This window comes from Cervus canadensis, chromosome 5 (assembly GCF_019320065.1).
Source record: "Cervus canadensis isolate Bull #8, Minnesota chromosome 5, ASM1932006v1, whole genome shotgun sequence".
Lineage (NCBI taxonomy): Eukaryota > Metazoa > Chordata > Mammalia > Artiodactyla > Cervidae > Cervus > Cervus canadensis.
Genome location: NC_057390.1, coordinates 44972910 through 44996393, shown reverse-complemented (window position 1 = coordinate 44996393; position 23484 = coordinate 44972910). Strand labels below are relative to the sequence as shown.

At 38.2% G+C, this 23484-nt stretch overlaps 1 protein-coding gene across 3 annotated transcripts in view; it reads left to right on the top strand.

The window, feature by feature from the left end:
• Nucleotides 1-23484, top strand: part of IMMT (inner membrane mitochondrial protein) — a 40162-nt gene that overhangs the window by 3716 nt on the left and 12962 nt on the right. Inside the window, exons 2-7 of one of the 3 annotated variants that reach the window (XM_043468737.1) lie at nt 8400-8473; nt 9193-9382; nt 14030-14141; nt 16545-16646; nt 17008-17103; nt 19733-19869. In XM_043468737.1, the coding sequence (XP_043324672.1) occupies nt 8400-8473; nt 9193-9382; nt 14030-14141; nt 16545-16646; nt 17008-17103; nt 19733-19869 (711 nt within the window). Of the gene's footprint in view, nt 1-8399; nt 8474-9192; nt 9383-14029; nt 14142-16508; nt 16647-17007; nt 17104-19732; nt 19870-23484 lie in introns of all 3 variants that reach the window. The other 2 variants (XM_043468736.1, XM_043468734.1) reach the window with 2 other exon arrangements.

Below are 23484 nucleotides of genomic sequence, written 5' to 3'. Positions count from 1 at the left end.
TTTAGCTATCATCTTTTAGAATTCTTTCTTTTCACTAGGATAATAAAATACTGTTGCTCAGTAATAGATGTAGGTAGCAAGATGTACCTGGTAGAAAGTAGTTTAATATATGATGCAGCCTGTTTATTTCTATGGATATTAGAATCTTTTTTTTATTCTTTATTTTTATTTCTCTAGATGAGTTGCTTTCAAACCATTTTGAAATACATTTTATGTCATGACGTAGAACACAGATTGAGAATATATAAGTAATATATATCCACACATAGATGCAGAGAAAACTAGGGAAATGTCACCTTCCTGCTTTTGCCATGCTGATGAATATCTGCCATTTCTTTATCATAATTAAAGAGCCCTTTTTCTCCTAGATCTAGAATATGAATTTACTGAGAAATAATACTGCTTTCATGTCAAATTTACTGTATTTTTGTGTGTGATAGATTTTTAACCTTAATGCATGATTCCTATAAAATATTTTTAGTTAACTATAGAAAAAGTTGTTGCATATTAATCTGTATTTCAAATGTAGAACTGACCGTTAATGTCTGGATGTCTTTTGTTTGTGTGGGAGGAATTCTTCTGACAGAATTCAAAAATATCAGTTACAACTACCCCCTAGTCTAGAAAGGAAACCTGCAACCTCTAGATAGGGTTTATATGAGGGGCCTTGTATTACAGTCTCTGTTTCCAGGATTGTGGTTTCTTTTTCTGTGTTCACTTTAGTTTGGTAGGGCTAAGGAATTAGTGGTTTGTACCAAAACATCACATGGAAATTGTGTTTTGTTTTGTTTTTAAAGATTTTGCACAGGTTTATCAGCTTTCCACATTGTGCAGGTTACATACAATACAATACCAACCTTATTCCTAACAGATCCTAAAAAGATTATTTCAAGGCCTAGCTGTAAACTACAGTACTTTATATCTATACTCTTAATAAAAATAAAATTCACAAATCTTAAAAAGGAATTTTAAATGCAGGGCTATATTGAATCGGTAAACTGCAACACAAACTGGCGCAACAGAGGTAACTGAATACCACTCTCACTCTATGTGATGCAAGCATGCTACTTTCCCACTAATTTAAAGTACTTTCAATCACTATGAGCCAGAATGCATGCCTGAACCTTAAACTGCACTTTAAAAAGAACAATATCTTGGCCTAGAAATTAAATCTAATGATGTACAACCATCAAATGGAAATTGTGTGTTTTATCTCTCCTTTTGTTTGTTTTGTTTGCTAAAATCACATTTTTATAGGTTGGAGGCAGCACTAACCTTAACAACATTTATTACAAAGTTATATGTCAAGACAAATTGTTTTGAAACAGTAATGTCTCTTCTGTATTGTTGTTTATTATTATTAAAAGGTATTCCAGAATTAAGAGGTGTCCAGTATCTTTTGTGTTAAAGTTAGGATATTTAGTTTGTATGAATAAACAGAGAGTTTAGTCTGGTGCTTAAGAAAGAGTTTTGGAGGTAGACCTTGGATTTGGCAGTGGTTTCTTAACACAGGACACCAAAAGACATAAGATAAATTTGATTTCACAAAATTAAAAAAATTTTTGCATCAAATGACACAAGAATGAAAAGAATAGGAGGGACTATTTTCAAATCATATAACTGATGAAGTTCTAGTATCTGTAATATGTAAAGATCTCCTACAACTTAGGAACAAGAAGACAACCCAAATAAAATATGGGCTAAGGACTTAACTAGACATTTATCCAGGGAAGGTGTATAAATGGCCAACAAGCACTAGAAAAGAGCTCAAAATCCTTTGACATTAAGGAAATGTAAATCAAAATCACAGTGAAATAGCCACTTTGTAGCCAACAGGATGGTTCTGATAAAAACAGAAAATAACAAGTGAGGATGTGGAGAAATTGGAACCCTCATACTTCATTGTGGGAATGTAAAATGTTGCAGAGTTAAACACAGAATTAACCTTATGACCCTGCAGTTCCCCCCCAAAGAACTGAAAACAGGTATTCAAACAAAAACTTGTAGGTGAATGTTGATAGCAAAAGATAGAGACAATTCAGATGTTCAGCTGATGTCTAGATAAACAAAATATGGTATATCTATACAACAAACTAGTTCATTCAGTTTGAACTAGGGTTTGGCAGTTCAAACTGAATGAACTAGTTTCATACTAATTTCACAAAAAGGAATCAAGTATGAGTTACATACATGATACGTGTGACAACATAGAAGGACCTTAAAAACAAGCCACAGAAAGCAACGTATTGCATTATTCCATTTATAGGAAAAGTTCAGAACAGGCTCTGTAGAGCCAAGGTAGATAATTGCTGCCAGGAGCTAGGGAGAAGGGAATGTGGGGAGACCTGATGGTACAGGAATTTATTTTTGGAGTGATGAAACTGTTCTGGAACTAAATAGTGGTGATGGTTGTATAGCATTGTGCATGTACTAAATGGCACTGACATGTGCACTTTAAATGGTGACTTTTATAAGTGAAATTTACCATGCAGAGAAAAAGCACCAGGTAGTTGGAAATGACCTGATATATGAAGTGTGTGCATGCATGCTCAATCATGTCCAACTCTTTGCGACCTTATGGACTGTAGCCTACCAGGCTACTCTGTCTATGGGATTCTCCAGGCAAGAATACTGGAGTGGGTTGTTGTACCCTCCTCCAGGGGATCTTTCTGACCCAGGGATCCAACCCACGTCCCTTACATCTCCTGCATTGGTGGTGGTTTAGTCACTAAGTCATGTCTGACTCTTGCGACCCCATGGACTGTAGCCTGCCAGTCTCCTCTGTCTGTGGGATCCTCCAGGCAAGAATACTGGAGTGGGTTTCTATTTCCTTCTCCAGGGGATTTTCCTGACCCAGGGATCGAACCTGGGTCTCTTGTGCTGCAGGCAGATTCTTTACCAACTGAGCTACAAGGGAAGCCCTTCTGCATTGGTAGGCAGGTTCTTTATTACTAGCACCACCTGGGAAGCCCTCCAGGTAGATATCTAAAGATAGATAAATAGATGTGTGTGTGTATGTAATATTAAAGAAATATAACACATAATAAACTTGAAGTAGTATCCATTGACCAAAGTTGGGACAATTTGAGTTTTCAAACAGATAATAATTGCAGCTGGTTTAAATACATCAAAAGTATTTAAATCTATGAGTTGATAAAGATCCTGTTTTAGTTTGTGGTAACTACATAAGGCACCTTGAGCTTGGGGTAAAAGATTATTGCCTCACTCAGTTCTGGGGGTTTCCTGGTCTCAGGTGGCCAGTTTGGTCAGCATCCCTTGTGAGGCTGTAGTCAGGCAGTGGCTAGGGCTAGAGTCATCTCAAAGGCTTCCTCAGTCCCATGTCTGGCAGTTGATACTGGTGGCAGCTGAGACCTCTGCTGGCGCTGTTGGCTGGAACACCTGCATGTGGGGTTTTACATGTCTGGGCTTCCTCACTGTTTGGTGGCTGGGTTCCAAGAGCAAGTGTGATGAGAGGCAGAGCCAGGCAGAAACTGTGTTCCCTTTATGTCCTGGTCCCATATGTCACATAGTATCACTTTCACTGCCCTTATTAGTAAATTGATAACTTAGGCCTGTCCTGGTTCCAGGGAATGGTGCATAGATGTCAGTTTGATGGAAGATAGCGAGTTGCTGGAAGAAATATCACAGGAAGTATTACTGTAGTCATATGGTCTGTCCTGTAGCCACAGCAACTCGCATCCCTCCCATATGCAGATGTGTTCACAGTCTTCCTTAGAACCCTCCAGAACCTCATCCCATCACAGCATCAGACTTAGACTAACAGACCAGGGTCTTGTCATCAAATCAGTTACCTTTGCACACAAAACATCTTGCACTTGGGTGCAGTTTCTTAAGTGCTTTTCCTTTCAGTCTAAAGACCTGTGAACTAAAGAGACAAGTTATCTGTTCCCCATGTGTCCTATGTACAATAAAGTGTGACACTCCCATCCCAAAAGGCAGAAAAGAAAGACACAGCAGTCACTGTTCATAACAAATGTCAGGTCTATCTGGCATGAGTTGCTGCTTGCCTAATTAGGACTTAGTCCTTCTGCTTGGGAATGTTTCTCCTTAACTTGGTTCTACCCTCTGGGCTTCAGGTTTCACTCCTTAAATTATCCTTCCTATTCTAGAAACGTAGCCTGTTGGCAGCTACGTTTTCTCAGGCTGATGTCTGTCTGCAGACGTTCTGGAGTCCAGAAACTTCAATTCATTTTGTACTCTTTCCCCTTTAATCCAGGCTGGCCTGTTTTTCATCTTAATGACTTTGTGGGTTTCTTGTGGGTCTTTCTGGGGTTTTCTCCATTAGACAAAAGCCACACCCATAAATCGGACCAAGATAAGCTATTCTCCATTTTAGGCTTCCTGTGAGGCTGCTGTGGTCTAAAACCCCTAAGATTCTCAGCAGTCCTGTTGTTTAATGAAAGGAATATGGGTTGCATACTCTTAATGTTGTCCTTAGTGAGCCTATTCTCAGTGTAAAAAGTTCTATGAGGAGCACCTCCTGAGATCCTTCTGAGGTCTTAAAGGATCTTTGCTAACTGGAGAGGCTGAGAATGAGAAACAGTCTCATTTTTTAACCCACCAAATACTGGGTCCTTTATATTTCCTTCAAATTTTGCTTGCAAGCTAAACAGTTTTTTTGGCTTATGGTTTTAGAAGCTTGACTCTATCCTTATTATACTCTGCTGAAAGGAACCATTTGGCACTTGTGAACATTCTGCTTGATACTCTGTCTAGCTAAATCCATCAGTTCATTAGATAGTGTGTACTAAGTCGCTTCAGTCATGTCCGACTCTTTGCAACTCCATGAACTGTAGCCTGCCAGGCTCCTCTGTTCATGGAATTCTCTAGGCAAGAATACTGGAGTGGGTTGCCATGCCCTCCTCCAGGGGATCTTCCCAACCCAGGGATCAAACTCGTGTCTCCAGCACCTCTTGGATTGGCAGGTGGATTCTTTACCACTAGTGCCACCTGGGAAGCCCCTTTCATTATGTACAGTGATGCCTACTTTTCTGTTTTCCACATCTTACCATCGTGAGAGTTTTGATGAACGTCTACCACCACATACAAAGATTCCTTTCTCCTCCAGATTCCCAAAATATTTTTCATGCTTTTCTTAAGCCCTCACCAAAACAGCTTCCGTGAAGATCATTAGGCTTCTGCTAACAGTCTCCTCAAGGCCCTTCCAACATTCAGTTCCACCCCCCAGTCCCATCCCAAAGTCATTACCATGTTTTTCATGTTTTATAGTAGCACCCCATTTCCAGGTGCAAGCATATGGTTGGTTATAGCTGTATAACAGATCACCCCAAACCTAGTGGTATTAATTAACCATAACATTATTTGTTCTTTCACAGTAAATTATATTTTTTATTATACAGATAAAAATTACATTGTATTATATATACATATGGTTCCCAGGTGGCGCTGGTGGTAGAGCCTGTCTGCCAGTGCAGGAAATGCTAAGAGATGTGGGTTGGATCCCTGGGTTGGGAAGATCCCCTGGAGGAGGGCATGGCCATCCACTCCAGTATTCTTGACTAGAAAATCCCATGAACAGAGAAGCCTGGCCAGCTATAGTCCGTGGACTCAAAAGAGTCAGACACGACTGAAGTGACTTAGCACACACGCATGCATATATACATACAAGGAAATAATATATAAGTAAGTATTTACCTTTCATTTCTGAGGAGGTTACATTAGGAGGTTCTTGGGATAGTATAAGCTTGCAGGGTTCTGGGGAGGTGGCAAGGTTCTAGAAAAGCATGTGAAATGGGGCAAGTTTTGGAAAATACAGTCTGTCAACAATAAATGAAAATCAAAAAACCCTGTAATTGTTCCTCATGAGAGGATAACTGGATAAAAGGATAAAAAGAATAAACCATTTATTCTTCTTTTCCTCTTTAAACTCTACTGCTGAGTAGCTAAATTGTAGATGAGGGTAAGCATCTCTTTAATGAATATATCAAATTATAAATGAAAAATAGAATCAGAGTCCACTTTTGGCAACTTCCAATAAATGAATGGATCTAGACATTGTAAATCAGCAGTTGATAACATTACAAAAAGAGAGACAGGCAGGCATTGTGTGCCTCCATAGTGAAAGAAGACACTACCATGTAAAGTCTTGCCAAAGAGAGTAAACCTGAGTCTGGTCAAGTGTCTGGTTTCTGCTCCAGGTTGCAGGAAATACAGAGGACTGGCATGTTTTAAGTTGCACCTTGAACAGAATCCAGTCTGTGGAAAATTCTGCAGATCAAACAAGCAGATTCTTCCAACAGAATAATTATTGGAGGAAACATCTATAGAGTAAAAGACTTGAGGATTAAGAGACTTAGAAGATACAGGTATATATATATTTAATAGGCAAGATTAAACTTTGTATCTAGGGATTCATACTTATATGATAAAACTGTAAAAAGCTTCAATTTCCTGACTTTTAAAGCTCTATTTGGAATAAAATTTATTACAGACTATGCAGGTAGCCAATTTTTAAAATCAGGAGCCACTGTTTCAGATTTAAAAAACCCATTAATTTGAGTCAAGATACAGTCAGGTTTTTTTTTTTGTATAGAGGTATGAAACTTACTGCTACTGTTTTTTGGTCATAAAAGGTAATTTTTTCCCCACATTTAATCTCTTCTTAAATCAGGGTGCATATTACAGCTGTTATAGTTGTTTAATTGAAAGCTCGGCTTTCAAAACAACAACAAAAGCAAGAAAATCCAGAAAAATTTTGAAAAAAAAAAAGTACTAGAAGAGAGGACTAGCTCTACCAGGTTAAAACCTAATTGTAAGATGCAGTCGTTAAAACATTGTGTTATTTGTCTATGAATAGAAGTGTGTGAATAGGGTGGATCAGTGGAACAAATTAGGAAATCTAAATGCATCAAGAAATTGAGTATTTTTTAGGGTGGCATTTCAAATTGTTGGAAGAAATGTATTATTCAGTTTGTGATTTAGGGACAACTGAATAGACATTTAGGAAAAAATAGTTAATCCATACCATATACTTTACACTGGATTCAAAGATTTAAACGTAAAAAAATGAAACCATCAGAGTAAAATCATGCAAGGATTATTTTATAATCAGTGTGCTAAGTGAAATAAGTCAAAGACAAGTACTATATGATATCACTTACATGAACAACAGGACACTTGTGTACAAGTTTTTAAAAATTGCAGCATTACTCTTAGAAGCCCTGTGTGAACCTTCTCAATTGCATCCTCCTTTTCTCTCCAGAAAAAAGCTACAGCTTCCCTTGTAGCTCAGTTGGTAAAGAATCTGCCTGCAGTGCAGGAGGCCTAGGTTCGATCCCTGGGTTGGGAAGATCCCCTGGAGAAGGAAATGGCAACCCACTCCAGTATCCTCGCCTGGAAAATCTCATGGACAGAGGAGCCTGGTGGGCTGCAGTCCATGGGGTCGCAAAGAGTCAGGTACGACTGAGCGACTAACACTCACTTACTTACAATAAAAAGAAGCAGACTCACAGATAAAGAGAGCAGACTAGTGGGTTACCAGTGGAGAGAGAACCAGGAGAGGTAAGGTAAGGGTAGGGGACTAAGAGGTGTAAACTTCTGTGTGTAAAATAATAAGAGGTGTAAACTTCTGTGTGTAAAATAATAAGCTACAAGGGGATATTGTACAACACAGGGAATATAGCCAATATTTTATAATAACTATGAATGAAATATAACCTTTAAAAATTTGTGAACACTGTTTTGTAAACCAGAAAGATAATATTGTACATCAACTATGTTGTTGTTGTTGTTATTTAGTCACTAAGCTGTGTCTGATTCTTTTGCTACCCCATGGACTGCAGCCCATCAGTCTCCTCTGTCCATGGGATTTCCCAGACAAGAATACTGGAGTAGGTTGCCGTTTCCTTCTCCCAGGAACTGAACCTGTGTCTCCTGTATTGATTGACGAATTCTTTACCACTGAACCACCAGGGAAGCCCACATCAACTATATACTTCAATTAAAAAAAAAAAAAAAGTGGTCTGGAGAATTCCGTGGTGGTCCAGTGGTTAGGACTCCATGCTTCTACTGCCAGGAGCCCAGATTCAGTCCTTGGTCGGGAAACTAAGATCCCACAAACTGCATGGTGCAGTCAGTGGGGGAGGAGGGGAGAGTGGTTTCATAGTCTCTTTTTTTGAAATCTTGAAAATAGCCCCTTTTTTTTTGAAATCTTAAAAGTAAATTTTATATGAGTCTTGGGATACAGGAAATATCACTGGTTTTAAGGATCTGTAAATATGTTTCATGGTAAGTTGGTTTATGAAAGTAAAATTTTAAGAAAGGCATTTATATTTGTAGTAAAAGGATTTACTTCCCGACCCTGAAAGCCTTCTAGGTTCCTGTACTATTGGTTGTAATGTTTTCTCCTTCCCCTCTAGAGTTGTCTGTGTGGGAAATTTGTCCTCCGTCCCTTGCGACCATGCCGCAGATACTCCACTTCAGGCAGTTCTCGGTATGTAGCACATCTCCCTGTAAACAGACTTTTAACTGTGTGCTGAAGTGTGTGTGTGTGTATTCATTCCTTGAATATGGGAATATCTGCTTAAAATCTTGATTTTTAAAGGGTAGAAACACTGGAGTTTTCTCATAATACCTTGGGAGCATATGTATTTGTAGGTGAAAATTTGTTAATGGTGCTCTTTTTGGCTCTGGTGGTTGGATGTCATCCAAGATAGACATCCCCCTCCCCCTGTGCTGGCTTCCATTATATGACAAATAGATTTATATCTAGAACTCAGCACACTGGAACTTAAAAAGTATTTGTTAGCTCTTCTTAATATTTATTTCATTGTATTTACAGAAATGCTTAATTAAGGGAGAGGAGCTTTGAAAATTAGTGATACTTGTTTTTGGGGTTCAAAGGAAGCCTCATGAGTGTGAACATGCTAAGTTTTAAGTATGAAAGGGCCAGTTGCTTCATTCTTCCTATCCTAGATATTACTGTATTAAGGAAAAGTTATCCATAAATGTTATTTTTTATTTTGGACATGTTAAACAACAAACCAGAGGAAGGTGATGTGCAGCGTGTGGAGATACACTGGGCTGCTGTGATCTGAATCAGTGGCAGAGAAGTGGAGCTTAAAGGTCTTTGAGACTTAGGCTGGTCTAGGAAAGAAGATTTAGGAGAGTCAAAAAAAAAACAAACCTGTGTTTCCTGTTTCTTTCACTTAGGTTGTCTGCTAGCAAAATTGCTGGAGCTGGCATTTTGTTTGTTGGCGGCGGTATTGGTGGCACCATCCTGTATGCCAAATGGGATTCCCATTTCCGGAAGAATGTAGAGAAAACCATACCTTACTCAGATAAACTCTTTGAGATGGTCCTTGGTTCCCCACCTTACACTGTTCCATTGCCAAAGAAACCGGTGAGAGTTTTAAACAGTTTCAGTTTATCCTGTGGAATACTTTGAAAAGCAGGTTGTTTTCATCTTGAAAATGTTTTGCCAGCATTGTTTGTCATTTTTCTTTAACTTGAATTAATGTTTTGTAGAGCAGGATTTTTATCCCTTTGGAGTCCCGTAAGTGCCCTCATTTAGTCCACATCACATAGAAAATAATTATGTGGCCCATAGGTTAAATGGAAGGGCAGCTTGGGCAGACGTAACCCTGGCTGCCCTGCAGACCCAGGGGTTCCGTGTCAGCCTCCAGCACTGCAGCTCTCAGACTCTTAGAACGGTAAAAGCGTAAACGAAGAATGGCCATGACACCAGGATCCCCATGTTATAGTTAGTCATGGCTCCTTTTAGATCACAAAGCAGTCACAGAAATTTCAGCTACATACTGATTCAGTGATGGGAGTATCTTCCAGTATTCCTGGAACTTTGTGCATTTTCTTCAGTTTCATCTTTCTTTTCTCCATGAGGCTTACAATTTTTTTTTTTTTTTAACATTGGACGTATTCCTTCTTTCAAACAGGTGCTTGAAAAAAAGATTGATGAAAGAGAGCATGAATTTTGCTGATTTGGTGTTGAGTATTTCCTTAGTCTGTGAGGTTGAACATGGCTGACCAGTTCTTTGTTAGAAACTGGGTAGAGGTCTTTTCTCCAGTATGTAGCAAGGTCTCGAGACCAGACCTGTGATACAGTTACTATGTGGAAAAGCAGGTGTCCTTTGACTTCTCCTGCCCCTACCCCAAATGATACAAAATGTTCTTAGTTTTCTACATGGTTTATTCATCCCTGTGAACTTTAAAGTGTTTATGCTGGCTCAGGAAGATAGAGTTGCAGCTTCAGTAGGAGCAGAATCCTGTGGCTTCATTCTAAAGTCCTGAGTCTGTTTTGAGCTAACGTGACCTGGGAGAAATAGCTGGAAGCATCCAGGAGCATAGAGTCAGGCTACACAGTTCAGAGTAGTAGTCTTTTCTCCCTGGACATGACTTCCAAGTGTCATTCTCAATAGCCTTGACCTCTTCTTGCTCCACTTTTGCTAACCTGCTGATAAAGGTCAGAAATAGGGTAAGAATGGTGTCAAGAAAAAGAATAAATATTAGAGGTTAAACAAGAGAGGATAGCAAGCAAAATATGGGCAATTGTGAAGGTGAATCCAAGAATTCTAACCTAGCTACCTGATAGCATGGTACAATCATTAATATATTTTTAAAAAAGCAAATTAAGAAGAGTGCAAAAAAATAAAAGAGTGCAAAGGCTTCTCTGATGGCTCAGTGGTAAAGAATCCGCCTGCCAATGCAGGAGACACAGGTTTGATCCCTGATCTGGGAAGATCTCACATGCTGTGGAGCTACTCAGCTCATGTGCCACGACTATTGAGCCTGTGCTCTAGAGCCCAGGAGCCACAACTGTTGAGCTCACGTGCCGCAATAAGAGAAACTGCCACAATGAGAAGCCCACACACTGCAGCAAAGAGTAGCCCCTGCTCACCGCAGCTAGAGAAAAGCCCATGCAGCAATGAAGACCCAGTACAACTAAAAATAAATAAAGTTATTAAAAAATAAGAAATTTAAAAAAGACTGCAAATTGTGAGGTGGTGTAATGCAGACATGCAGAGCTGACAGGTGGAAGTGCTCAGCAGGTCAGCAGTGCTGTTCCTCCCTACACACAGCGTTTCTTTCCCACCTCCAGGCTCCGCCCCCCAGTCACTCTTAACATCATCTAGGCTATCCCTTTATCAGTTTTAGAGAATCTTCTAGAATAAGTGTTGTGATGTTTTCATGATATTTTCACTGTATCACTTAATCAGGGACTTTGATTCCTATTGTTTTAAAGACAGAATATAAAAGCAAGTAAGGCTTTGAGATTGTCTCATGGTATGAATAAGGAAAGTGAAACCAAGAGTGGTTAAATGTTAGCCTGGGAGCTGACGATTGGTTCCTTTATTTCTGTGGTTTATGGTTTTTGCTGGTTCTTTGGTTGACACTCAGTACCCTTGGCAGTGTGGCTCTTGCTTACACTTCTGTCCGTATCTCTGTATGGTCCTGCACATAAATCTGTGCTCTCATACTTGTTTACCTTATGGATATGCCTGTACTTTTCATTCATTCATTTACTCAAATGTCAGTCAAGTGATTATTATGTACCAGGCATTGTTCCAAGGTCCTTGGTAAAGCAGAAGACTAAACAGAGATCCTTTCTATTTGTATACCTCTTCCCATGGTCGTCTTCTACCCAGAATGACTTCCTTTCTTTTGTCTTCTATTGTTTTCTTCAAGACCGGCTTTCTTCACTACACAGACCAAAGTCAGTTTTCTGTCACCTCTGAATTCCAGTAGCAGTGTTTTTATTTTTATTTTGTCCCATTTATTGAGTACTCTCAGTTGTTGTGCACTGTTACAAACTTGTCGATTTTAGAAACTATGCATTTCATTTGATGGTAACCCTTTTAGTGTCAACATGGTTATTTATGCATAGTCAGTAAATACTGAGAGAAGATAATCCTAAAATGTTTTTCACATGGTTAGTTTATTGTCTCATTATAGATACAAGTGCTGTATCTGAATTTAGTTTTTTTCTTGTTTCTTTTAATCAGAGAATAATTGCTTTACAATGTTGTGTTGGTTTCTGCTGTACAATAATGTGAATTAGCCTTAAGTATACATATACTCCCTCCCTCCTGAACCTCCTTCCCACCCCTCCACCCCGATCCCACACCTCCAGGTCCTCACAGAGCGCTGGGTTGAGCTCCCTGTGTTATATATAACTTCCCACTAGCTCTCTGTTTTACATATGGTAATGTATATGTTTTAATACTGCTCTCTCAGTTTGTTCCACCCCCTCCTTCCCCTGCTGAAATCTTTTTGATGAACGTAGACGATAACTTCCCTAAATGGTGACAAATGTTATGTACCTGGATAGAATATAGTACTATAGAAATGTCATTTTTCTTAAAATATATGTTTCTCTCAAATCTCTTAAATATGTATGTGAGAGAAGTAATATTTTTATGATGTGTATGTGTGTTTACATAAATACACACACAGATCTAATAAAATTTCTAATTGATTTTTCCAGAGGGTGAAGAATTAGACAAGATTTAAAGTTCACATGGAAGAATAAGGAATGTACAAGGCTGGTCAAGGACATTTTGAAAGTGTTGGGTTAGGGAGTCAGACGACACTTGCCTTTCCAGATACTGACTTTGTTATAATCCTACTGTTATAAACAAGAAGATTTTGATATAGGAATAGAAATTAGAGAAATAGAACAACTAAGTCTACAGATAGATCATATTTGTACACATACATGTTCATTGTGAGAGTGTGAGTTGCTAGAATCTCATGTGAAAGTGATAATATCTTAAAAATATACAAGCCCTCTGACCCAGTGTTTCTTGGGGCAAACTACCCTGCAGACATCATACTCTAGTGCTTTTCAGTTGTCTGTGGACAAGAATGCTTAACAAAGAACAAGAAACAGTTTGAATGTCCATAAATAGTGGAATAAGAGACCCAGATTACGGAATTTGAAACTCCATTAGGATATACAATTAAATTGGGATATTATTCAACTAAAAAGAATTTCTTAACCTGGAAGCAAATGAGTTGTTGTTAAATGAAAAAAATATATTAATGTGTTGCTAAATGAAAAAAAGCAAGTTATATGATAATTAGTATAATATAGAATTACCTATTTTAGATTGTTTAATGAAATGAAAAACTGCATATATGTATATATCTGAGCTCATGGGTGGAAGGATAGATTTCAGGGCATTAGTAGTGGCTCTCTGAGAAGGCTGGAAGGAGCAATGAAGAGGCTAAATAAAACAATACTTTATCTTGATACTATTTTGCTTGTTATAATGAGCATGCATTTCATGAGATAAAAATAATAAAATTTTAATAAGAAAATGGGTATATTTCTGATTTCTGGTAGTGACAAAATTCAGAACCATTTCTATTATGGTTGAGTAGTCATCTTAGGATATCCAAGTCCCAACGCCAAGTTCTTGCAAAAAGAGAGACCACATAGACAGTAAATGAAAATATTTCTGTTACTCAGTAGTTTTCTCTGGCATATCATTTGACAATCCTGTTCATGAATGGTGCTTTAAACTTAAAGCATGTGGTTATTAAGAAAGAGGAAAGCAGGCATTACAATTGCATCATATATCTTGGAAGTGCAGGTGCATGAATCTTGGAGATTAAAGAAAGGAAAACGAATTTTTATTTTTACTCAGAGCTTTTAAAAAAAAATGTTTGTTTCTAACTGAATGTATTTAGAAGACACCATAATTGGATTTAGAAAGTGAATGGAAATAGCCTTCTCAGTGTTGTACACATAAAAGTAATGGTATTTAAAGGGAAGGTCATATATCAAGTACATTAGTTACCCTAGGAGTAGTTTTTGTTATTATTAAAATATGGACTACTTTTGGACTGCATTTTCCTAGTATGATGGGTTCTTTTACTGTGGTTAATAAAATACATTATTGTGAATTATTGATAACTCCCATGTTAAAAGCTTGAAAAACTTGACTTTTTAAATAATACAAGTTACTGTATGCTGCCTTTTTAAAAAACACTATTATGTCTGAAACCTTAAATGTTTTTCGTTTCCAAGATTCAGTCTGGTCCACTGAAAATCTCTAGTGTATCAGAGGTAATGAAAGAATCAAAACAGCCTGCCTCACAACCTCAAAAACAAAAGGGAGATACTTCAGCTTCAACAACAGGTACCTATATTCAGAATCCTTCTTTTAAAATTGTGGGTAAATAAATTGTTTTAATGTATTTGTACCCATGGTCAAGGGTGAGGGAGTCTGTCCCCATGAAGGAGTCTTCCCTCACCCTGGGGAAGGAATATTCTCTTGTGTCTTCTTGGGGTTGAGTGGGATATGGAATGGGGCTTTTGTTTTTGAACAGCTACTGAGTACTGGTAAGAACAAGAATCGGCCTTGCCTGAAACAGTTACTTTTTTCCTTTTCTCTGACTCCTAGTTTTCCCTCTCTTTAGATTTTAAGATTTGCTCTCTTTCCCCACTTCTTTTTTCTATTTGTTCACTAATTCGTTCTCCTCTCTTCTGTCTTAGTGATTGAAGTGTCTTGATCTAGGTTTTGATATGCAGGTATTTTTTTGTCTTCATGATTTATAAGTAATCCCACACCAATTTACAGCATTTACCCATCCTAACCTGTTCAGCGGAGAAGGCAATGGCACCCCACTCCAGTACTCTTGCCTGGAAAATCCCGTGGACGGAGGAGACTGGTAGGCTGCAGCCCATGGGATCATGAAGTCGGACATGACTGAGCGACTTCACTTTCACTTTTCACTTTCATGCATTGGAGAAGGAAATGGCAACCCACTCCAGTGTTCTTGCCTGGAGAATCCCAGGGACGGCGGAGCCTGGTGGGCTGCTGTCCATGGGGTCGCAAAGAGTCGGACACAACTGAAGCGACTTAGCAGCAGCAACCTGTTCAGCATACATTTGAATTTATTGTTTGTCTGTAGTCACTTCTGCCTTGATGAAATCACCTTTCATTCAGTAAATACTGAGTATCTCTTTTGTGCCAAGTGGTGCATGTCTTCTAGGCACTGAGGTTATAGCCATGAACAAAATAGTAAAAACAAGCATACAAAAGCTATGCATATTTCTTAGTGGGATGAGGGGAGGGAAATTGTATATAAATGCACAAGTAATTTATGTATAGGATGGCATAAAATGGTAAATGTGGGAGGGAATATTGCAGTTTTAAATGGAGTGGGCAGGAAAAGTTTCCTCTGGAAGGCAAAGACCAGAAAGAGATGAGTGAGTCAGTCATGTAAAAGACTGGTGGGGAAGAGCATCCAGGTGGAAGGATTAGCTAGTACAAAGAGTTGGCATGTTCTAGCAAGGAGTTAATGAAACTGGGCTGGCTGGAGTAAGCGGAGAACAGCAAATGAGGTCAAAGAGGGAGCAGAAAGCCAGCATGTCAGTTCTTGGTGACCATCGTAAGAGTTTTGCTTTCTAGTCTGAGTAAGGTGGGAAGCTGTTGGGAGGGTTATGGGTCAGGGGATTGATATCTTTTATTTTAATAAGAGTATTGGCACTGGCTATTGTGGGCTTCCCTGGTGGCTCAGATGGTAAAGAATACACCTGCAATGTAGGAGACCTGGGTTTGATCTTAGGGTCAGGAAGATACCTTGGAGAAGGGAATGGCTACTCACTGCAATATTCTTGCCTGGAAAATCCCATGGACAGAGGAACTTAGCAGGCTATAGTTCATAGGGTCACAAAGAGTCAGGCATGACCAAGCAACTAAGCACATATGCCGACTGGCTATTGTGGAGGACAGATAAAGGAAACAAGGACAGAGCGAGGAGACCAGGTAGCGGGCTTTGTGATAATCCAACTATAATTCTTAAGTGGAACCTTCAATTTATTTAAGAAACTTTTTTCTCCATTTTATTGTCCCCTGCATCTATTCTGTCTTCAGAATTAATCACTTTCCTTTCCATCAACACTTTTATTTATAATTTATAGGCTCTTGATTTTTAAACCTTCCTTTCTTTAAAAATATGTCTATGGCATAAGTTTTTTGACTGAGTTCTGTAACTCACCATCTAAGCTGTGAACCTTTTTTCTCTGTGTTTAAACTTGCCATCTTGTTTTTCTTCACACCTCTTCATTCATCTCTGCCATTTTTCAAAGCAGTTAAAAAATGGTTTTTGGTTACTTTTTTTTGCTTACTTTCTTCGTCATAGGCTCCTTTTCCCCCCTTTGTTATTATTTTCACATGTTATGTAAATCTTATGCCCCCTTCTCATGTTAAGTATTAGTACCATTTAGTACTATTACTAGACGCCTTGCCTGAGAATAATGGTTAGAATACATATGGATGCTGACCAGATTCCTTTCTCTTGTGCTTTCCCAACCATTGTTCATTGCTTGTGGATTCATGCAGTGGACAGAGCCCCTGACTAATTTGTGTGTTTGAGTAGTGGCATCACAAGCATTTGTGTCTTCAAGGAGTCAGATGTGACGTGGCAGTAGTAGTAGTAGATTCCTGTGTGTTCTCTGTTAACCCAGGAAACTATATACCATGTGTGACATATATTTATAGCACCTACAGAGGCAGCTCAAATTATCTCCGCAGCAGGTGAAGCACTGTCGGTCCCAGCCCCTGTGGTTCAGCATGAGGAACCTGTAAAAACCGATCACCCTGAAACTGGTGAAGGAAAACCCAAGCCTGCAACTTCAGGTAGTTAAATTCTCTGTACATGTGGTTTTATAAATGATGTGTTCATCAAACTATGTACTGTCTAGGCAATTGCTAGACACTCTTAAGTGCATATTTATACTGGCTTTAGGTCTGCAGTCTTGCTTAGCTAATTTTTGATATTTCAGAGAATAAATCTTTGAAAACAAGGGACTTTAGAGCTGACCCTGTATTTCTTCATGTTGGAATCATTCAGTCATGATGTGGTTTTATAATCTTTATCACAAAAATGCCCTCAAGTTGATATAGCTGGCAAATACAAATGATGGTATTTTTATGTCCCCATTAGCTGTTGAAATTCTGTGCTGAAATTTGATTTCCTCTTATTTACTTTTGCTGCAAGAGGAAGCATCCTCAACTTCTGTAAGGGAGCGGCCACCTGAAGAAGTTGCAGCACGGCTTGCCCAACAAGAGAAGCAAGAACAAGTTAAGATTGAGTGTATGTAACCGGATGCTTTCTAAGCACTTGGGTCATGTCTCTCAGTTGCTTTCTTCTTCAACCTTCGCGCAAGTTTCTCATCTGTCAGCTGTTTGTGGTTTCTTTAGTGGCATTGCTCTTACTCACCTTTATTTCATCATTTGTGTTCTTTCCATCTACACTTTTACCCAGGTGACAAGGGGTTATTCTTAGTGTAAAATTGGTGTAAATTCCAAGTGATACATGTACTTCCTTCATTTGTTTTTAGTATGGTTAGTGCTGAAGATTCTATATACTTTGCAGAAGGGGAATAATTTATGTTTTGGCAACTTGCCTAAGAGTCTTCTAATTGTTACACTTACACATTTATTTGTGCAGGTTGGAAATGGCTCCTTCTCTAGTTTGTTACCTGGCCTCTGGACTCAGTGTCATTGTCCTCTTATATGACATTGTTGAGAGATGGAATGTTCCACACACTGCTGGTTTCCACCCAACTGAGGCTTATTCCTTTTTAGGTTTCAGTTTTATATTTGGTTTTTTGATGGTTTAAAGAAAAAAGATAAGAGTTATCTAAAAATGTATTTTCCTGCCTTAAGGCACATGGAAGGAACATAGTTTATTGTATAATGCTGCAGTATATTGATGTCCCTGGAGGTAGTGTGCATGTAGTTTTTTGCTGGACTGAAATTTGTTAGTTTTAAACTCTTATGACAGCTGTTTGTAGGTGGTTTTTTTGTTTTTTTTGTCTTCTCTCCATTTATTTCTGTTTGTCTTTCTGCCTTTAGTGGTTCTTGGTTTCCTTCAATTTGCTAGTTCTGTCTTATTCCTAGGAAGCTAGTTTGTTAAAGTTGTGTAAAGAGTAGATGGGCCGGTATAAGCACATTTGTTGGGCTTGTTTTGTGTGCAATTATGTAGTCTATCCTAGAGAATGTTCCATGCATGCTTGAGAACAATGTGTATTCTGATTTTTTGGATGTGATGTCCTATTGATATCAATTAAGTCTGTTTTACTGTGTCATTTACAGTGTCCGTTGCCTTACTGATTTTCTGTCTGTAGGATTCTGTTCATTAATGGCAGTGAGGTGTTATAGTCTCCTGCTGTTAGTGTACTTGCATCAGATTCTCCCTTTATGTATGTTAGTATTTCTTTTATATATTTAGGTTTTCCTGTATTGAGTGCATATATATTAATGAGTATAATATCCTCTTTTTCTATTGATCCTTTTATCATTAGATAGTGTCCATCTTTGTCCTTCTTTATGGCCTTTGTTTTAAAGTTTGTTTCATCTGATATGAATATTGCTACTGTTGCTTTCTTGTTTCCATTCACATGAAATGAAAATATCTTTTTCCATTCCCGTCCCTTCACTTTCGGTCTGTGTGTATCTTTCACCCTGAAGTGGGTCTTTATAGGCAGCATATTGTAGATTCTTGTTTTAATATCCAATCTATAACTCTTTTTTTTTTTGGCTATGCTGGGTCTTTTTTTTTTTTTTTAATTTATTTAATTTTAATTGAAGGATAATTGCTTTAAAATAATGCATTGGTTCCTACCAAACATCAGTATGAATCAGCCATAGGTTTGCCCATGTCCCCTCCCACTTGAACATCCCTCCTCCCCTCCCTCCCCATCCCACCCCTCTAGGTGCTGGGCCTTTGTTGCTGCATGTGGGCTATTCTCTAGTTGTGGTGAGCAGAATTCTCATTGTACTGCCACTCTCTGTTTTTGTTTTGTTTTTTTTTTTCACTCTCTGTTTTTGTTAGGATTAGTCAGTCTGTTGACACTTAATGTAATTACTGATGTATATGTATTTATCTCCATGTTAAACCTTATTTTCCAGTTAATGTACTGTTTCTTTCTTCCTTTGTTCTCTTTTGTGTTTTGATGGTTTTTATTTGTATTATGCTTGAATTCCTTTTTTTTTTTTTGGTGTTTGTGAATCTGTGGCGTGTTTTTTTGATTTTTGGTTACCAAGATTTTCAAGTATGTTAGCCCATTACTATATGTACTTGTGTTAGGCTGATAGTGATATAAGCTCAAACACATTCTAAAAGACCTGTTTTCTTACTCCCCTCCCCCACATTTGTTGATTTTGACATCCTGTTTTATATCTTCATGTTTATCCTTTTGCTGTTCATTGTAGTTATAATTGCTTTCACAGAATTTTTTGGATTATTTTCTAAACTATGTACTAACTTATTTAAGTGACTTTCAATCCTTTCATACATTTGTCTTTCCTGTTGTGATTTTCCCTTGTGTATAGAAAACCCCAGACATGTTTTATTTTGGAAAAATTCAGATATACATAAAGGTAAAAATAGTATAATAACCCCCATAGGTTGATCATCTAGATTCAATAAATTTTTTAAGAAAATTTATTTGGCTACACTGGGTCTTAGTTGCAGCATGTGGGATCTAGTTCCCTGACCAGGGATCGAACCTGTGCCCCCTCCATTGGACTACCAGGGAAGTCCCTGGATTCAATAATTTTATCATACTTTTAAGTGTAACTTTGATTCTCTAAAACTGTATTTTGTTTGTTCATTTTGGGGGGAAATGTGACACAGGACTCCACAGGTAAAGAGGGGAAAGATTAAAGTAATTGGTGGGGAAGGATCTGGTCTTTAACTTTTTTTTTTTTAACTTCAGCATTAGCTAAGAGCTTAGAAGATGCTCTGAGCCAGACCGCCTGCATCACTCAGCAGGCTATTGTGGCTCAGAATGCTGCGGTGCAGGCTGTCACTGCCCACGCGAACATACTGAAAGCAGCCATGGATGATTCTGAGGTGGGCCAAGAATGTTATACGTGATTCTTCTCCTAGGTTGGGCTTTCTCTCACTAAGTGAAAGCAAACTAGAATGATTGTCGTTTTAGAAAAACAAAGCAAAATGAAAAAAGAAAAGAAAACTTGAAATGTTCTTTTTAATGAATTTTATATATGGTGCTTTATCTCACAACCATGATGTGGTGTAACATGAGAATGTTTTAATACTGCTTGAATGTATTTGTTGTTTGGGTTTTTTGTGTGTGTGCTTTAAAATTGCCAACCATTTTTTAAAATATACTTTTTTGTGAGATACTTTGAGATAGATACACAGTTGTAAGAAGTAATACAGAGATCCCAGGGTTCCCAAAACACTAGCTACTTTAAATGCTTATGCTGATTATTTACTTTACATTGTACACTTCAAAGAATAAAGTAACACTAATTAAAATGTAATACTGAGACTTAGTAAATTTCCTTTATTACATTTAGTTATTCAATGTATAAAAGTGCATCTTGACATCAAGTCATTTAAAGAATAAAATAAAGTAGAGAACCTAATAAATCTCAGGGATCGGGATTCTGCATCATCAGTAAAGTTCTTTTGCCACCATGACTGAGGTTTTTTTAAAAAGTTAAATACACTTTACAGTGCTTTAGGCATATGCACATACATCGCAAAGCAGTTAAATTATACTTCTGATGCAAACAGCCAAGTAACTACAACCTTGGAAAAATTAAAAGAAGATTCTATTTTATTTAAAGTCCAAGAAGAAAGCTTAAATCTTAGAGTTCATTCTAAGAAACCACACAGGGAATATTTAATATACTGATTTTACACATGTGAGAAAGCTTGAAGTTGCATGATATCAGGAAATTGAGTTTGAACCCAAGTGAGTTCTTTTAGAAGGACAGTGATTAGAAGCTTTAAAATGTCCATGATACTACTTTGGTGGAAGGCTATACATAAGAGGGTATTTCCTCTCCCCACTGAACATATAACATGTGGTGCATGTGGTTTGAACAGTACAAAATCTATTATAATTAAGATTTTACAACTAAAGGATACCTTATAGTAGAAGTTAACCAGAATAGGCATAGTTAGCTGGTGTTAACAAAATAATCCAGAAAAATGTATGAGCACAAGTTTTGGAATGTTAAAAATTGATGCCAACTCTGTTTCTTCTAGTAAAAAGCTGTAGGTGCATGTGGGCTCACTCTATAATATATACTGAGTTACTTTCTAAAAGGCAGTGCCTGTAAACAGTTGGACCAGGGGATCGTGGGGGAATCTGGTGTCTATTTTATAGGACAGCTTATCTTTGGATCTCTACAAGTAGAGGGAGACACATTTTGGCCCCCAGATATGTCATTGACACTTACATGATTCATGAGTCTATTTGGGTTAGTTATGAAGAGTTATCCTAATATAATGTCAAGGTCTTGTAACAGTATACAGTAAGGTCTTGTAAAATTTTTTGCACATGACAAGATACTGACATGGCCCAAACCAGCATCCTTTCTTTTTTTTTTTTTGGTAATTGAAAAAATTTATCTATTTTTGGCTGTGCTAGGTCTTCCTTGCTGTGCGGGCTTTTCTCTAGTTGTGGCAAGCAGGGCCTGCACTATAGTTGTGGTGTGTGGGCTTCTCTTGTCGTAGATCCTGGGCTCTAGGGCGTGTGGGCTTCAGTAGTTACAGCACCAGGGGCTCAGTAGTTGGTAGCTCCTGGGCTCTGGAGCACAGGCTCAGTAGTTGTGGCTCACGGGCTTACTTGTTCCAAGGCATGTGAGATCTTCCCAGACCAGGGATCGAACCTGTGTCCCTGCATTGGCAGGTGGATTCTTAACCACTGGACCACCAGGGAAGCCCCAGCATGCTTTCTTGATATATTTTATTTTGCAGGATGGCTAGAGTGGTAGTTTACCTAAACCTCAACTTGATTATTTGCACCATGAAATACTTTGTTTTGTTACTTTACCACAATCTATGTAAAACATAAAAAGTTCAAAAGTGTGATAAAAAGGTAAAAAAGAAAGTACCAAGTATTTCTTCTAAAAGTTCTTAACCTCAGGTCAAGTCTGTGGGTAGAATTCAGGGGCTCATTAAACTTGGATGGAAAATATCTTTATTTTCTCTAGCCTCAGAAGCTTTTCCTTCATTTATGAATATTGACAACAAGAGCCGTAGTGTTAGTAGCAGTCATAACTTTATTAGCAAGAGAGAGCACAAGGATTTTCCTGTCACATTGTGGTACTTACAGACTGTTGAAATATCATTTATGCCCATCACTACTTCTAGATTAGGGTATTTATTAGTCCTGCCACTAGACCTTGGTTTGTGTGTCACAGAATTTAAAAATACATATTTTTTTTAAATCAAATTTCAGTGTAATTGGGCTCCTCTGTAATCTTGTAGTTTCATTTTAAGCATTTAAAAATGTTATTCAGAGAGGCTTCCTCAGACTGCCACAATGGTCCAGTGGCAAGGTTAACCCTCCATAAGGAACTTGGTTGTTTAAACTTTCTGTTGATAACGAATGTACCTTTAAAATCAAGATCACACTTAATGTCAGGGGGAACATAAGGTTGAGAATTGCTTGTGAATGATCCAAAGCAGAGACATTACTGAGTCCTCTTCCCCTTCAAGTAGCATGCCTAGGGCTGCAGAGGCAAAACCACTTGTGTTTCTGACAGGGGAAAATACAGGTTGGTTATCCAAGGCCCATGACACCTAATTCAGAGGGCACTCATGTTTTGGGTGTGCAGCAGCCCTTGCAGTCACTCTCTTTGGTGACTTGTGAACTATAATTACTGGACTACTGTAGTCATTTTTTTCCTTGACAATAAATATTTTATTTTCGGTAATTTAATATGTTCCTGTTTTTCACCAAGGTCCTGGTATAGTGTATAGTCACCTGTCAGTATGTACAGGGGATTGGGTCCAGTATCTGCCAGGGATACCACAATTAAGGGATGCTCAAGTCCCATAATTGGCCCTTCCGCATCTGAGGATTGAGCCAGCTATGGACTGTGTAGTACTCTGCTAAAAAAAGATCTTCGTATAAGTGGTCCCATGCAGTTTAGACCTGTGTTGTTAAAGGGTCAGCTGTACTTTGAAGGTAAGCCCTAAGGTGGTTTTTTTTTCGTATCTACACATAATATACTACTTTAAGCTATATCTACTTGGCAAAAGGAAAGGGAGAAAGAAAGGTCATTTAAAATAAGTATTAACTAATTTTAAAAGTAGTTTTAAAGAGTTGAAACAGTTGCAAATAGCATTCTGCTCATTGTTTATATGATGCAGAGTGGGGGGCAGGATGGAAGCTGGACTCATCTGTGCCATGCCTTCAGTTGCAAGGGTTCTCACACATCTCTTGTGTGAGCATCTTGCTGCACAGAGTGTGATTATTCTGCTAGAGATGGTTTTTGTTTTTGGTATGATATATGCTCTAAATAGGAGCCAGCTCTGAAGAAGGTGGCAGTCAGTTCCAATGCTAGAGCAAAAAATGTTGAACCTGCGCAAGGAATTTCCAAGGGAGACATTTACATAAAGTCCACATTGTGTAAAACCAACTCAAGGTGGAGTGGGGTTCTTGACAAGACTTGATTTTCTTCTTAAAGATTATGGAGAGTCATT